Source organism: Balaenoptera acutorostrata, chromosome 4 (genome assembly GCF_949987535.1).
Source record: "Balaenoptera acutorostrata chromosome 4, mBalAcu1.1, whole genome shotgun sequence".
NCBI classification, from domain to species: Eukaryota; Metazoa; Chordata; class Mammalia; order Artiodactyla; family Balaenopteridae; genus Balaenoptera; species Balaenoptera acutorostrata.
Genome location: NC_080067.1, coordinates 52,240,795 through 52,259,208, shown reverse-complemented (window position 1 = coordinate 52,259,208; position 18,414 = coordinate 52,240,795). Strand labels below are relative to the sequence as shown.

At 39.4% G+C, this 18,414-nt stretch overlaps 1 protein-coding gene across 1 annotated transcript in view; it reads left to right on the top strand.

The window, feature by feature from the left end:
- The first annotated feature begins 4,153 nt into the window (after positions 1-4,153).
- The window catches only part of WDR49 (WD repeat domain 49), a 156,904-nt gene continuing 142,643 nt past the window's right edge, over positions 4,154-18,414 (top strand). The window contains 1 exon segment of the mRNA XM_028162686.2: positions 4,154-4,321. Within this exon segment, the coding sequence (XP_028018487.2) occupies positions 4,154-4,321 (168 nt within the window).

Genomic DNA, 18,414 nt, shown 5'->3' with positions numbered 1-18,414 from the left:
CTTTGTTTCCCTCATTAATTTTTTTTTGTGGACCTCTGCCTCCGTTTCGGACTCAGTGCCACCCATCCCCAGGACCCGGCACTGAAAACTCAAAGCTATAGGAGAGTTTCGCTTTCAGCCCATCCTATTTTACAAATGAGTACACATGACCATACCACTGTGTAGTTTATACAAAGTTCTGCGTTGGGCAGTGTAGAGCTGTGGGCGTTAGTGAGGTACCATCCTTGTTCTCAGGGAGTTAACGTTGTGGGAGAGAGACAGATACAAAGGCAACTAATTATATTGCAAGGCAGAAAGAAAAACTGCTGTAGTGAAAGTGTAGACACGATGCTGTGGTTGCAGAGCGGAAGGAGGAATTAATTTGAACCAGGAGGATCCGGAACAAGGAAGGAAAGAAACTAGTATTTGTTGAGGGCTTAAAAGGTGTAGCATGGGCATAATATACACTAGCGAATGTAAAATAGTTGACTGGTGGGAAGCAGCTGCAGAGCACAGGGAGATCAGCTCGGTGCTTTGTGACCACCTAGAGGGGTGGGATAGGGAGGGTGGGAGGGAGGCGCAAGAGGGAGGTACAGTATGGGGACATGTGTATGTATATAGCTGATTCGCTTTGTTGTGCAACAGAAACTAACACGGTATTGCGAAGCAATTATACTCCAATAAAGATCTATTAGAAAAAAAAAAAAAAAAGGTGCCAAAGGCTGGGCTGGTGCTTTCTCTCAGGCTCTGGGAGCAGGTGATGTTTAAAGGGAGCTGGGGGCCGTAGGGGTGTGTTTGGCCACTGAAACCATGTTGGGAAGGTGTGGGTTCAAGAAGCAAGGAGACCGTGAGAAGACACCTTTCCACTGACCCTGAGGGACGGAGCCTGGGCCAAGGAGGAGCTTCAGCTTGAGATAGTGTGGTGGGGAAAGGGGGTTTATAAGGGGAAGCTGCTTTCTATTATAGGAAGGAGGTGGTGGGAGAATTCTAGGCAAAGATTAAGAATGTTAGTAAGAACAGGACTGGGGTGACGGGAGGACAAACAAAAGGGAAGGGAAATTAAGAGGAAAGACAGGGCCTGCATTTGTGTTGGTGTGTGTGAATTTCGGGGGAGGAAGAGAGCAGGGATTTGGGGGTGGACTGGGAGTTGTGACAAGGACACATATGGGAGTGTCTGTTCAGTGGCGAGAATGATTCAGTCCCAAGGTTCCCAAAAAAGCGAAAGCTAGTGGATGTATCTGCTTGCATTGTCCTCTTGGGTGCCGCGTGCTCCGCTATGCTGGCAGCTGTTGGCTGGTCCCTACTGGAGAAGAGAGCAAGTGTCTGTCAGCCAGTCAGCTTTCTCTCCAGACTGAACCTTCCACTTTTTTTTTTTTAATTTTTATTTATTTATTTATTCATTTATTTTTGGCTGCGTTGGGTCTTCGTTGCTGTGCACGGGCTTTCTGTAGTTGTGGCGAGCGGGGGCTGCTCTTTGTTGTGGTGCACGGGCTTCTCATTGCGGTGGCTTCTCTTGTTGCAGAACATGGGCTCTAGGCCTGTGGGCTTCAGTAGTTGTGGCACGTGGGCTCAGTAGTTGTGGCACACAGGCTTAGTTGCTCTGCGGCATGTGGGATCTTCCCGGACCAGGGCTCAAACCCGTGTCCCCTGCATTGGCAGGCTGATTCTTAACCACTGTGCCACGAGGGAAGTCCTGAACCTTCCACTTTTTGAGAGCACAGACTGTCTTCATCAGTGCACTGTTCCCCACAGAGCCTAGGATGGCACTGGGCATGTGGCAGATTTTCACAAACTCATAATTGATTCATGGCAAGCAAGAAGGAAAATTTCAGTATTGGCAAGAGGCTAGTTATGGACTTTTCAGAGCAGTGGAAATTTGACCTGAAAGTTAACCACACCGTTACAAAGAAGGTAAAAGCCATCGAAGATTTTATGATCAAGAATGATTTCTAATGCCACGATTTTACCAAAAGAAAACTGTCAGTTAATTAACTTCTACAGTAATTTGTTAGCTGTTCATTATACTCTCCTGTTTTGACTAATGAAAATGTTTAGAGCTGCATCTTTATGAAAACTAAGTAGTCCAGGCAGTTTGACTCTCTTAGAATAATTAGAGAATTTTGCATCGTCATCCAGTGGGACGCCTACCTCTCCCGGTGCAGCTTCACAGAATATTTTTTCTGTTTCCTCTTCCTTCCCTCATTAGTGTCTGTTATTTAAGCCCAACTCTTCAACATATCACCATAAAACATTTTACAGACATTTATAGGACTGATCTGGCTGAACTAAACTATTATTAATTTGCTTATTAGGATGGTAAGAAGACAAATTTTATCCCTATGTGAGATGATTTAGGGGAATTTATCATATTAGGGCTTAAAGTTGTTTTTCTAATTTACATGAAGGGCTAAACCAGGAAAGGCAAATGTGTGGTAAATATGCTTCCCTCAGCCCTTCTGTGCCCGTGATACACATCCGTAATTTATAATGTCACTCTTTTCCTCTGAGCCTACATATAACTTCACAATTCTTCTCAACACAGCACTATAAACAGCAAGAGATTGGGATTGGCATGAAAGATGAACTAGACGGGTAACAGCTCCTATAAGACTGTAAACCCCTCACAGGTAGGCACCAGGTCCTTAGTAAATGGATTTTGGAATGAATGATGGACAGAGAAATTGATGAATTAATGGCTACATGAATGATATTTCTTTTTTTTTTTCCAAAACTGGTCCAGGAAAGCCTTGGGATACTTGCCTCTCTGTGTTGTAGGGAGTGTGCTTTGTACCACCACGTGCCTGTGAACACTAGCTCGTTGAATGAAATTGTAGAAAAAGAACTTAGAGAATATCTAGTGACAACTTTTCAGTTTTACAGAGATGAAAATAAGGTGCAGAGATGGCCTCCATCTAAAGGGCAGGCTCCGAAGGCAGAGCCACTCTGTTGTTTTCCACACCTTACTGACTGCCTTTATGTTGGCCTTTACGTTGCTTCTTCATCTGTAAAGTGGGAAGAGTGATCTTGTCTGCCTTGCAGGGTTATTGTGAAGCTTTAACAAGATAAGGAATTACAAAGTGCTTAGTGTAGTGCCTGGCATATGGTAAATACTAAAACAAAATATTAACTTTCTCCTTTTTCCTTCCTTTTCATTAATATTAGCTGAACCAGTGATGGTACTGTAAGTAGTTTTATCATAAGGTTTATCATATTATGTTATGCTGTGTTTCCCCCTCCCCCGTACTTTCAATGAATTGGAAGCCTATGCTAAACTATCCCCACTTTATATACATAGAAACTAAGACAAAGAGAATATAGGAATGGAGTCTTATTAAATAAGAATGAAACATTTTTTATATGGAAAATGTAACATTCCTAAATTCATTGCTCTTTTCTTTGGCTAATCATCTTGTTTCATAATACATAATATGCTTCATAGAAAATGTATTTATAAAAGTTGTCGTTAAATAATGCAGGGGTGAAATTTAATAAAAAATGAGTGGGCTGAATTGTCCTTTAAAAAAGCCTCAATGTTTACATTATATATTCCAACCTTCAGGTCAGTCATTAGTTGGGGAGGTGAAGGGCTTTATGTTGGTTGCCAGGAAGCACACAAAGGCAGCAGGGAGGGATGAAACAAACAAGGCCACATTGCTGGGAAGGTGGCCTTCAGAGGCGAGCGCTTCACTGGGTCGGAAACCTTGCAGCTGTGTCACCTCACGCCTCCACACAAGAAAATGGAGTTTAAAACCACAACATGTGAATAGAAGCAAGTTTAGCCAAAGAGATTTTGAGAAATTGCTTTTCTAATGCATTTTAAATGAGTATTAGATGTTGCATTCTGTGTCAGTTGCTATAAACAGGGGGAAACTTTTACACTTTTTAAAATCAAGCCAGGTTAAACAGAGTATAAGGAGGGGATGTTTTAAAACAATTCAACAGTGGGTTTTGAAAATAAACTGTGGAATTAAGGAAGTGCCGGGGTTTAGAGCTTTCATTTCCTACCTCTGGGCTTGAACTTTTTGCCTCCTAATTGAGTACCTTGAAATGTACTTTGATTCTGGAATTCGATTGCTAAATTGTTTCTTTTCAAAGGCACCTGTTGAAGGAAAAGAAAAAAGCAAAAGAAAAATACTTAGAGAGTTGAAGGCTGTTAAAAAGAGTTAAAGCCATTATGAGTTGCCAGAATGCTACCCTTGAGTTGAACAAAGGATCCGAGCCCGGGCCAGAGAACCCAGAGGGAATTTCACAAGGTGCAACTGCAGAGGAAGATGCCCGCATAGCCCTGCTTGAAAACCAACTCAGCCTGGGCGACTTTGTCCAAATACAAAGAGTCTTTGAGGTAAGCGTTAATCTTATTTCCCGGAGACTTTGAGTTGCTCATGAAGGAGACCAGGATGAAACAGAAAGAGATTTTTCTCTTAAAAGTTTTTTTTTTTTTTAGTATACTTAATGGTTAAAACATGGAATTGAAAAGAATTGGTGAGACCTGGATTTAACACCAGAGTAACTTTATCCCTCAGTTCTTCGGGACAAATAACATTATTCAGTATGAAATTGCTGCTGTTGAATATCATTACCATCCAGGAAGGAAAATGAATTCTTGGACAAATTTTTTTCTTAGAAATCAACGTATTTTTGGAAAACAAAGTTACGATGGTGACAGGGGGGAAGCCAGATCTCTAGGGTGACTCCCGATAATAACTGTCCTTGCAGGTAACGTGGAAGTATCCCTCTGGAAATGCAAATCGCCACTTCCCCGTGTGCAAACATTCTCCCCTGCCTCACCCCGAGCGACACAGCTCCTTTTCAAAGCAGACTGTGGCACTTCATTGTCCCAGACCCCATGGGAGGGACCAGTCTGCCACTCTTTTTGCAAATATTGGAGCAATGCCAATGAAAACAACATTTTTAAAATTTTATTTTAATTCTACATGTAAAATAAACCTTAGGAATTTTAACTATAAATGAATAAGTTCCTTCTCTCTATCTTAATTAATTTTGAATTCTGCAGCTATGCCTAATGAACAGCATATATCAAAATGATTCTTAGCTTCTCATGCTGATAGGAAGAAGTGCTCTTCCGTGCTGTGGAATTTAGGTAGCCATGAGCCTCCGTCCTTTCTACTGCATTACAGTTGCTAAAATATGATCTCAGGGCTTCAGAATGTCCTCTGGGGGTGCTTGAGAATGTCATATTAATTTGAAACAGACATACAATGTTTGGGAATACCACCTTGAAATTAATAAAGCATGATGAAATCTCACCATTATATTGGCCTGTAATTGGCACAAATTTTAATCTTTACCTATCCAAAAAAAAAGAGTTGCTAACCACTGAAATGCTCTACTATACCCTGTTTTGTGTAACAAGTTAAATTTTACCTGTGTTGATAATGTCCCAATAGTATCAATCATTTCTTTTTAATAGAATCTATCATATTTAGTAGCAAAGACATGCTCTGCCCTACACTTTTCTCATTTTAATCTTCATATATTTGCAGTTCATCCAAACCCATTTGTCTGAAAGATTTTAGTGCTGCCCATGTCCAATGCCCCAAATGAATCTGGCATATGTTGATAGACATAGCAAACATTTTGACAGCTTGAGGACATTCAGAAAAACGTAACAGCAGACTATGACAGCTTTGACTCTGGAATGAACAGAAATGTGGCAGTTTTTTTCTGGTGTTAAGAACACAAAGTTGAACGGCTAGGGTCTATTAGGAGCGTCAACTGTATAAAGTCAATGTGTTAGAAAGTGAAACTGCTATAAAAGGTTAGGGGGTGGGTGTTCTTTTCAAATTACCAATTAGTCTGGAGTGAACCCAAGTGAAATAGGAAAATTCGATCTCAAGATATATATATTTTTAACTTTAAATGTTTCAAAGGCTGGATCACTTATTTTGAAATTAACCAGTTGGAAAAGCTGGTACCACCCATGGACCAAAAGGGAGAAAGAAATTGCTGTTCAGAGCTTGCATGAACCTAGACAATCTAATTACAATCTTTTTAAAAAATCTAATTTTAAAAAAGAAATTGAGCTTTGCAAGCATACTTCAAGAAAAAATGAAGTCCATCGTTTTTTAATAGACTCAACAGACAGAATGGAACGATCCAATGGCAAATGTACAACCGGGAATAAAAGTTAGGCCCTTGAGACAACACGGTTTCCACACACAGCATGGACACCTAGAGAAGAATCATATACTAGATGATTTCTGTGGACTCTCTTCCATCTGCCATGAGCGTTGTGCCCACAGGCCACAGGTGTAGATTGTTGTGAAAAGAAAAATTGCCCTCAGGGGCTGTCCTGCAACACAGAACCCCAAAGTCAGTGATTTGTAGTCCAGTCACTAAAGACATGCTCTTGGAATGCCACGATTCTGGCACTGGATCCTTTCATCTCCTATTTTGTTTTTTGTACCCAGATTGCTTATTTGGAGCTGAAGAGTTTTCAGACAGTAGGTAAAGTCCATGTCCTTAAATAGCAGTAGCAATGCTTAACTGAAAAATGGGAAGCTGAGTCTTTCTGTAGTCAATGTTTCACATATGTTTCCAAATGAGATATCACATACCATATAAATCTTAGTAGTAACATTTAGGAATGAAGTGAGTAATGCTTATGTTTATTGCATGATGGTATATGAGTCAGAATCACTTAGTGTTTAAGAGTCAGGGGTCAGACTTCTTGGATTTGAGTCCCAGTTTTGCCACGGACAATGCGACTTTGTGCAAATTGCTTAATCTCTCTGAGCCTCAGTTTCCTTTGTTTCCAACGTGCGAATAACAGGGTTGTTGTGAGGATTAAATGAGGTATTATCTGGAAAGCACTTGGAAGAGCGCTTGACACAGAAAAAGTGCTCAATTAACATAGGTATTATATGTTCAGTGAGTAGAGGTTGAACAACATGATCTTTAACATTCTCTTAATTTTAACTCATACATTTCCTGAAAAAAAAAATTAAGCTTTGACTAACACTCACAACTATGCTTTTACATTCCTGTTAATTGGGGTAGGAAGTGGAAGCAATGAGTTGCAAAGACACAAATTCACATAGAAGAGTACAAAAGCATCATCTTTCCATGTCTTACTTCATATTTTATTAGCATGCGGAAGATTTTAAGTGATGTCTTGATCCTCTTCTTTAGAACAAAGAAGTTATCTGGATAGAAGTACTAGAAAAGTAACTTGAGGATTTCTTTTTCTTTCAAGTGATGGTGTCCAAAAAGTCATATATCAGCTCGCAGGGAATGAAACTTGTATTATTCATAGAATTGTAAAATGCTTGTTACTTAAGCTTTCCTGTAGCACTTGTAATGCTTAGAGAAATGATGTGGTCTCTGGATATTCATATTATTTTAATCTCAAACATATTTTACATTTTCTTAGATACTTCAAAAGTCAGTTCTTGTGTGAGGAAGGATGGCTGTGATTTGCTGATTTATAGGAATTCTGAGAAATAGAAATTATGGTCCAAGGGAAATGGAATTTTGGAAAAGCCGCATTGAGACTTGATGTATACTGACTTTCTTCCAAGACTGTGGCTATGTAGGTTCCTGAATATTTCTTTTCTTTAATTCTCCATTGTTGACCTCTTCATGTCAGGATAGTCTGCTCTTTGATCTTGGAAGCCTTGTTGCCTATTTGGCCTGTATCTAGTTTGCCTATACTGCTGGATTCACTGGATTGGGTCCTGACCTGCCTCTGTCAGCAGCTGTGTCTGTATCACCTCCTGGTACATTCTTTCTGGCCCAGAGCCATGGCCTGGCCCTACCCTGTCTACTCCATGCTGCTGTTTGCCAAAGTCCTACTAAATCTTTAGGTTAAATAGCTTGAAATGAAATCTCCTAAACCACATGTAAAAGGTGCACTATTTCTGCTTAAAGTAGGAAGGGCCAAGACAGTTCAGTGTGAGAAAGGAAGAGTAAAAATCCTAACAGGAAGTCCCCGGAGATGTTCGGGGAAGGTTCTCAGAACAAACTTGTCTTGGGGAGCTGAATGGAATCTAAACACAACACACTTGTGCTGACAATCTAAAAAGACCAGAGAAATTCAGAAGGCACTTTTGCAGGTCTGAAAATTGTGCTTAAGGTATAATAAATGGTTAAATCCACAGAATGTATGATATCTTCATGCTTGATTGTCTTTATAAAATTCCCAAGATTCCTGTCTACAGTAGGGCCTATGAACAATGCTTCCTTGTACCAACAGGACAAAGCTGAGAGTTCTGATGCCCTGCTGGGCAGGCTAGACTCTAAGGGAATACAGACAGTAACTGTTATAAAAAATTTAATTACATACATTTACAATTAAATAAATCATATTAACCCCCCCCCAAAAAAAACAAGAGCAGTACTGGTTTCCTGCTCCACCCCTTCTTTCCTCACCTCCCCCAGGGATGAGAAGGAGAAATGAGTAACCCGCTTGGTGGTGGCAGTGTTGATCTGTATTTTTAAAGTGAGCTGGGGCTAATCTATTAAAAGGCTATGAGAGTGAAAAAAATATACAGACAGTCAGATTCCCACCTTTCCATTATTTATCCTTCTTTCTGAACTGTCAGGATTCTCCCAGTTCATTAGGGACCCGCCTTCTCATTGCTCACTGTATCTCCACTATTAAGTTACCCAAATGGACAGGCCTTCCTGGCTATGGCTCATGTTCCAGAACTATTCTTACCTCTTGCTTCTTTCTTTTCTACCCCAGACATCACCATTCCAAGCACATAAATAAAATCACCCATCTTTGTTTCATTCCCTTTCCTCAGAACTGTTAGATTTTGCTTGCCTCTGTCAAAATATGAGACAGTCCATGAAGATCATTAAAAAAAATTTTTTTAAGGTAAGACTGATAGTTAAAAACTGTATATTATGGAATCCAATAAAGTTCCAAAATTAGAAAATCTTTATTTTTATAGGGTGTGCAAACTGTGTAAAATATATAATAGCACATTCATGATAAAGACTTATTTCTTGCTCATATAGACAGCAGATATTTCTAATAGGCAGGCAGCTCCAAGTAGGGATTCTGGTCCCCAGGCTCCTTCCATCTTCTTCCTTCCACAATGGCCATATGCCAAGCTAGTCATGGGGGAAGAGCATGAAGGAGTACGTGGGGAAGGGTTTTGTGGGCCAGGTTCCCATCCCAATTGCAAGGGATCTGGAAAGTGTAGGCAGGCGCCTGCCCAGAAAACATTCTCACCCACAATCCTTAGAGTTAATGGTAGGAAACTTTCCATCTCTCCTAATAAACCAGCGTGCTTATTTCATAGATTAAGGAAAGTCGTGTGCCTAATGGTGTTTTGTGTTTTGCCTTAGCTGCCAGGAAGTTCAAAGCTAAATTTAGTGTTCAACTGATACAACTATTCTTAACATAGATTTTTCTGGAACAACTATCTTCTGTTTTCATTATATGATCCTTGCTCTTTTATCTTTGCCTTAATGGTCCAACTGCCTATGTACCTTCTATTGTAACTGAACTAAAACTCTTTCTAGAAATCAGTGGAGGTAAAAATGATGAATAAAAATTTAATATCTTTGAAGTTCAGTAAGATTTTATAAAACACTTCTGTAGGTATCGTGTTATTTGATCCTCTCACCAGCCTGGAATGTAGGCAGGGCAGATATTTTTATTTCCCATTTACACATAAGGAGAATAAAGCTCAAAGATATTTAATTGAGTTATCCCATGGGGCAGAGCCAGGGCTCTGGGGTAGATTGCCAACTTCCCAGCCCATTGTATGGCATGGCTCCCACTGGCCACCAGGCAATCTCCCTTTGAGATTTGCTCTAAGGAATAGGAATCCAATAGAATAAGGACTTCATTAACAAAACGAGCATGTCAAGTTAGTAGCACACAGGCACTGTGCCTTGGTAACTTGGAATTAATGCACAATCAGCAAATAATCAACACTTCCTACAATAAAATCAATGCAGAGAAGGGTGGAAGAATAAAAGGGAAAGATAGGAATAAACTCATTGCTTTTTTATTATTTTTTTCCTTTCTAAAGGCATTCAGTGGAGGCTTGAGAGAAAGTAAACAGGTAAAGCTTAATCTATAACTTTATTCCATAGTACAGAGTACATTCAGCAATCTCAGTCAATCCATCACCTGCTGAACAAAGGCAGCAGGGCAGAGCATTTCTCGCCCCAACTCCCTTAGTGGAATCAAAAAAACCTATTTTTGATGGCAGTAGAAAATCAGTGAACCCTGCAGGCACCCCTCCTCAGCATTAAGGTAAAAGCGTGAAGACAAATCCAACAGCCCTGCAGCTGGCACAATTGGAAACAACAGAGGAATCCTTTGGTGATTTTGTCTGAGTTGCTAGAATTCATGGGTGAGGTTAACAAACGATGCCATCACCAAAACACAAGCAAGTGAAGTTCTTTGTCAACACATATGAAAATTCGGTCTTCCTGAACACTGCTGCCTTTGTGCTAAATTTTGTGACAAGTTCTAACAGCTTCATGCCTTTTCTAATTTCTCTGTGTGCTTTCATAACAGGTGCTTATAAAAATTAATCTTGGTCAGAGAGGGTGGTGAAGAGTGCTTTTGGGGGACAGACATTTTAACCTTAAGCTTTGGCCAGGACTGAAGCAGAGAAGGCAACCAAGAAACTGGTCATAAAGGAGAAAGAAAGAAAACAAAGATGCCTATTGCTATTCATTTGTAGTGTATCAACTTAGCCAGACCTTTAGACCTAGGGCACGGCCTACCTTTGTAATTTCCTGAAAATTAAAAAAGAAAAATGAAGAAAGACAACTGGAGAACTATAATTTGTGCTGTTTTGATTTCACATTTGTCCTGTGTTAGCAAGTATAGCACACCCAATGATGAGACAAGACCCCACCAACTTTGTTGCTAGAAATAGGAACCCTCTGAATTGTCTCTTGTTGATTTCTGACCTTTGCCTGAAGCTCTGCCTCACGCTTGCTCAGACACGAATCCCTTGGGTCTTTTCTTCCCTCATCACGTCTTACCGCCATATTGTGGATAAGCATCTTGTGAGATATTGATTCTCTGGGCACCAGCATTCTCTGCTGAGGACTTCCAGGGACACGGTTTTCCTCTACTCCATCACCTCCCATGTTCTCCCTCCCTAATTCTCTCAACACCCCTGAGGCCAGGTTGTCACACTGGTCTTCCTCCAGATCTGTCCAATATGGTGGCCATGGACCACATGTGGCTATTTAAGTTAAAATGAAATAAAGTTAGAATTTAATAAAATAAAAAATTCAGTTACTCACAAGCACCAGCCACATCTAAAGTATTCAGTAGGCTCATGTAGCTTGTAGGCACCACATCGGATAGTGCAGATTATAGAAGATTTTCTTCATCACAGAAAGTCCTATTGGATAAGGCTGTTTCAGACCTTTCTTTTGGTATCCTACTAACTTGTTCCCCTTCCTCACTTCTGGCCACATTTATATGGCCAAGGGGCTACTTTCAGCGCCTTAATCCCCCTGGAAATATACCAGACTGCTCATTCCTTAGAGCCTGGAGGCCAAACTGATTATTGGCCCCAGAGATACCAGAAAATATTTTCCTTTACTTTAGACTAAGACCTATCTCTCCACTTTCCTAGGGCTGTAAAGAATGGGAACATCCATTTCTTTCAAGGGAATCCTTACCTCCGCCTTCAAGGCCCCCTCCCCTCGCCACTAGTATTCAGTCTGGATTTATGGTTCCAACAAGTCAGTCACAAAATTATCTGACACTGGCACATTACCCAAATTGTTCATGCTGGTGGTATTTTAGTTACTTGAATGCTTTAACAGTATTCCTGTTTTAGGACCTATCAAATGCTGGTGCCTCATGTTGGAATATTCCCGCTTCCCTCCCTCCAATCTCCAGCCAACTCCTACTCATACTTCATGTTTAAATACCACCATCCCAGAAAGTCTTCTCTCACTACCCAGGCTGGGTTAGCACCTTATCCTGTTCCTGTTTTCTCTCTTCATAGCTCCTGTGTGTTCTTTTCTTTCTCTAATTGCAGATGCTCTGATTAAGTACAAGCAGAGCCATGTAGAAGCATCAAGCTGGCAGAGAGAAATCGGTGTGAGACCCCAGAGCGTGGCGACCCTGGGTGCAAATGAGATTATCCTGAGGAAAGAGCAGAGTGTCTAAGACAGGATCTTAGGGAAATCCTTCAAGGGGGTAGAGAAACAACTGGAGTCCATACCATAAATAAAGAAGCAGGGTTATTTCCTGGAAGTTGAGGGAGGAGAAAAAAACAAACAGAAAAAAGGGGTGTAGTCAGTCATATACAATTTTTATGATTCCTATTTATTTAACAGTTCTTTTATTATTAAAAGAAAAAGAAGGAATACATTATTTTCATTGTACAAAATCAAAGTTACACATGAAAGTCTCCTCTTACCATGGCTTACCCTTAGCAACCACAGTACCCTGGGTAACTACTCTTAATGTTGCATACTTCTAGTGTATTTTTCATTCATTTCTACCCATATATGCATGTACACATATCACATGTAGCTTTATTTTACATACAGTGTATTTTACTTATAATATATATTACATATTTTATTTTGTGCATTCAAGGAAGAGTGCCACATAAATAGCTGCTAATCATGTGAAAAGATACTCAGACTCACTAGGAATTGGATTTGAAACTTCTTCAAAAAAGAAGACATCCTTTTTCATTCATCAGCTTGGCAAAGATTAAAAAGATCAATAATGTTTACTGTTGGCAAAGAATCAGGGAAATGAACACTATTACTAAGATTGTAAATTGTGAAGGCTTTTTTGGTAGGCAATTTTCTGGAATATATCAAATGTAAAATGTATCAAATGCATACTTTTTGAACCAGCAATTCCAATTCTACAAGCTATCCTAAATAAATTATGACAGATACAGAAATAAAATTTGTATAAAAATATTCATTTTAATATTGTCAATAAAATGGAGTATTTAAAACACCCCAAATATTCATCAATAAATTAATGGATAAATGAATTATGGTATACTTCTACTACTCAGCTATTAAAAAGAATAAGGAAGACATAAGATTGCCAAGATTTACTGTTCAGTGAAAAAAAGAAAATTGCAGAACAGTGCGTAATCATATTCTAAAATGAAAAATGTGTGTATTTTCCATAATTGAGACCTTGTGTGTCAAGGTCTCAATTATGGAAAAATAGAACTGTGCTTGTAGCAGGGTGAGGTATGGCAAATGGCTTTGTGGACTCCTTATCTATACCATAATTCAATGCAAAGATAAATGTTATTAAAATGTCAGTATATCTTAATAGCCTAAAGACTCGGTGCTACTATTTTCTAAATGTATGGTCTAACAATGCTGAATTTAAAAGCAGCACCTTTTATAGATACTTTGGCTCTCTATGAAGTATTTTTCTCCATCACCTTCCTTTCATTGAACTTTAGCATTAAGAGAGAGACTATAGAGAGCCATTGTTGTCTTTATTTTTCAGGTGAGGAAACCAAAATCCAAATGAAGGGATTTGTCCATTTGAGTTGTTGGCAAAACCAGAACATCACCCAAAGTGGTCTGATTTCCATTTTTGTCTCTTTTCTCTTAGTGAACAACGCTAAACTTTACTCAAATTTATTTCTCATTTTCCAACATTATTTTACACGGTATGATTCTATAACTTGACCATTGTTCACTAGTCTGACCCCCTCCCCAAACTGGCTATTATTGGTAAAACAGATGAGCACCACTTCTACAATGTAGATGAGAATATTAACAATACATTCATTCATTTACTGATTCTGAAAACAGATATTTATTGAATGTTTACCCTATGGAAGTTGAAAACCACTGAGACCCAGACCTTCCCTCATGGAGAGCTATATTGACAAATAAACTTGGAGTTATTCTGTAATCACTCAGTGCTCTGAGGAGAGAGCAATGTTGGGGGAGCACACAGCTCACATTGGGGAGGGGACTCTGGGGAGGCTTCCTGGAGGAAGTAACATCCAGGCTGCCATCTGACAGAAGGGCATCACTCAGGCAGGTAAATGCAGCTTGGGAGAGTAGTTTTCTAGAAAGAGGATGTGAAGTACAAAGTCTGCTTGGGCAGAAACAGTGTGATGCTTTTTGAAGAAGTCAGAAAACTCATCTGCAAAGGGGAAAGGAAGGAAAGATAAGGCTGGAGCATCAAGCCAGAACCATCAAGAGGGCCTTAGAGAACTGTGTTAAAGAGACGGACAAAGACGGACAGATAAAGAAGATGTGGTACATATATACAGTGGGGTATTACTCAGCCATAAAAAGGAATGAAATTGGGTCATTTGTAGAGATGTGGATGGACCTGGAGACTGTCATACAGAGTGAAGTAAGTCAGAAAGAGAAAAACAAACATCGTATATTAACGCATATATGTGGAATCTAGAAAAATGGTACAGATGAACCAGTTTGCAAGGCTGAAATAGAGACACAGATGTAGAGAACAAATGTATGGACACCAAGGGGGGAAGTGGGTGGTGGTGGTGGTGGTGGTGGTGGGATGAATTGGGAGATTGGAATTGACATATATACGCTAATATGTATAAAAGAGATAACTAGTGAGAACCTGCTGTATAAAAAATAAATAAATAAAATAAAATTTTTTAAAAAATGTATGCACCCTTAGGTTCATTTCAGCATTATTTATAACAGTCAATATTATGTGGAAGCAACCTAAGTGTCCATCAATAGATGAATGGGTAAAGAAGAAGTGATACACACACACACACACACACACACACACAAATAAATAAATAAAGAGACGGACATTGGGGGACTATGCGGAGACACTGACATGTTTTAATCATGGGAATGACATGATGGGATTGGCATTTTGGAAATGATCACTAAGGCTGTATGTTTTGAAAATGGTTCGGGGGTGGAGGTGGGAGCAGGACCGAAAGGAGGCAGAGAGACCACTTAGAGGGCTGGTACAATGGCCTGCCTGCACAGCAGAGATTAGTGGAGAGATTCGGGAGTGATGGTGCACAGAACTCGTTGATCAATTGAGTGTATTAAGGTGGTAGCATACACTGAGTTGAGGAACACAGGAAGAGAAATGAGTTTTTTTTTTTTCTCCTTGAACTTTTTATTTTGAAAAATATCGAACCTACAGAAATTTGAAAGTGGAAAGACAAGTGCAGTGAATATATACCCTCCACCCAGATTCAGCAATTGTTAATATTTTGCTGCCTGGGTAGCTTATAAACAACAGAAATTTATTTCTCACAGTTCTGGAGGCTGGGAGTCTGAGATCAGGGTACCAGCATGGGTGGGTGAGGGCCCACTTCCAGGCTGTAGACTTCTTGTTATGTCTTCACATGGTGGAAGGGGCTAGGGAGCTCTCTGAGATCTCTTTTATAAGAGCACTAATTCCATCTATAAGGGCTCCATCTTCATAACCTATCACTTCCCAATCGTCCCACCTCTTAATATCATCACATGGGGCATTAAGACTTCAACTTGTGAATTTTGGGGGGACATGGATATTCAAAACATAGCACATGGTTTTACCTCAATCACTTAAAAAAGTTATTTCAGGCATGATGATAGTTTGCCCCAATTAGCTCAAAATATATCTCCTAGGAACAAGGGTCTTCTTCTAAATAACAACAATGAAATTATCTTACCCAGGAAATTTAACTTCATATATTACCTAATAAAAATGTGTGTATTAAAATATCCCTGTTTGTCCTGGTAATGTCTTTCATGTTTTGGTTTTTTTAAAAAATTATAGATCCCTTCCAGGATCACACATTTCCTTTAGTTTCCTTTAATCTAGAAGCATTCTCTTACTTTTTCTCATCTATCATGACATAGATATTTTTGAAGGGTCATGTCAAATGTCTAGAACATCTCACAATCTGGATTTTCTTATTGATTCTTCACTGTTAGATTTAGGTTCACCATTTTTGGCAAGGATACTACGTAAGAAATGTTATGTCCACCTCTTGAATGACATCAGAGGCACAGCATGTCAATTTGTCTCATTACTGGTGATGCTATAAGTTGGATCCCTTGATAAAGTGGGTCCACTAGAGTTCTACCTTGTAAAGGTACCTGTGGCGTGGTACTTTGATATTGTGTTATAGTATTCTTCAATAACTTTCACCCATTAGTTTGAGCATTAATTGATGATCTTTGCTTGAAACAATGACTACATAGGCTTGGAAAATGGTGACTTTTAAATTCATTTGATCCTTGTTTATTCTCAATGTAGCATTCCTCTGTAATAAAGAGGCTTCCTCTTTCTCACTCCCTTTTCCCTCTTCCTTCTATTATCTGTTTGTCTGTCTGTCTGTCTCTCTGTATCTTGGGTGTTACTACAGACTCGTGGATTCATTTATTCTATTCAATGCATTATTATCTATTACCATCATTATTCTTTCTGATACTGAAATTGCCCAAGTTTGGACAGTGTGAGCCCCTTCAAGCCAGCTCCTGCATCCTTTTTACATGTTTCCATCAATCTTTTATCACTTCCTTGCTTTCTGGCAGAGCTTCTGCATAACAGTCAACCTTAATCAACTGTGGACTTTGGTCAGTGAACAGACACTGGTAAATGCTGCCAGAAAAAATACTGGAGCTTCTCCCACCATTGATGTGGTATGATTAGACTACTAAAGTTCTGGGGAAGGAAAAACCCCCAAAGCAGCCTGTCATAAAGGCCAAATTCTTTTTTTTTTTAAGTTTGATGAGTTTTTTAAAAAAAATTTTTATTGGAGTATAGTTGCTTTACAATGTGTTAGTTTCTGCTGCACAGCAAAGTGAATCAGCTATACGTAAACGTATATCCCCTCCTTTTTGGATTTCCTTCCCATTTGGGTCACCACAGAGCACTGAGTAGAGTTCCCTGTGCTATACAGTAGGTTCTCATTAGTTATCTATTTTATACATAGCATCAATAGTGTATATATGTCAATCCCAATCTCCCAATTCATCCCACCCCCGCCTTCCCCCCTTGGTATCCATATGTTTGTTCTCTACATCTATGTCTCTATTTCTGCTTTGTCAATAAGTCATCTGCACCATTTTTCTAGACTCCACATATAAGTGATATTATACAATATTTGTTTTTCTCTTTCTGACTTATTTCACTCTGTGTGACAGTCTCTAGTTCCATCCACGTCTCTGCAAATGGCACTATTTCGTTCCTTCTTATGGCTGAGTAATATTCCATTGTATATATGTACCACATCTTCTTTATCCATTCCTCTGTTGATGGACATTTAGGTTGCTTGCATGTCCTGGCTATTGTAAATAGTGCTGCGCTGAACATTGGGGTGCATGTATCTTTTTGAATTATGGTTTTCTCCGGGTATATGCCCAGTAGTGGGATTGCTGGGTAATATGGTAGTTCTATTTTTAGTTTGTTAAGGAACTTCCATACTGTTTTCTATTTTGGCTATATCAATTTACATTCCCACCAACAGTGTAGGAGGGTTCCCTTTTCTCCATACCCTTTCCAGCATTTATTGTTTGTAGATTTTTTGATGATGGCCATTCTGACTGGTGTGAGGTGATACCTCATTGTAGTCTCGATTTGCATTTCTCTAATAATTAGTGATGTTGAGCATCTTTTCATGTGCCTCTTGGCCATCTGTATTGTCTTCTTTGGAGAAATGTCTGTTTAGGTCTTCTGCCTCTTTTTTGATTGGGTTGTTTGTTTTTTTTGATGTTGAGCTGCATGAGCTGTTTGTATATTTTGGAGATTAATCCCTTGTCAGTTGCTTCATTTGCAAATATTTTCTCCCATTCTGAGGGCTGTCTTTTCATCTTATATATGGTTTCCTTTGCAGTGCAAAAGCTTTTAAGTTTCATTAGGTCCCATTTGTTTATTTTTGTTTTTGTTTTCATTATTCTAGGAGGTGGGTCAAAAAAGATCTTGCTGTGATTTATGTCAAAGAGTGTTCTCCCTATGTTTTCCTCTAAGAATTTGATAGTGTCTGGCCTTACATTTAGGTCTTTAATCCATTTTAAGTTTATTTTTGTATGTGGTGTTAGGGAGTGTTCTAATTTCATTCTTTTACATGTAGCTGTCCAGTTTTCCCAGCACAACTTATTGAAGAGACTGTCTTTTTCCATTGTATATTCTTGCCTCCTATGTCATAGATTAGGTGACCTTAGGTGCGTGGGAGGCCAAATTCTTCAGCAGAAGAGCTGAGGAGGAGATTAAGGGTGTGTGTATATGTGTGTGTAGGGGGGGGTCTGTATCTTAGTGGCTTGAAGCCACATGGAGGGAGGCTCATGAAAAACGAACAAGTATTTATATCTATATTTTCTCAATGGCTGTGTTGCCTATGGGATTTTCTCAATGGCTGTGTTGCCTATGGGATTTTCTCAATGGCCCTTTATTGCCATGTCACCGTCTGCCCTCTTGTTGTCTCCCATCCTGTCCACCTGCCCTTTCTGACACTATTCTCTTCCCATCTGTTTAAACAAACA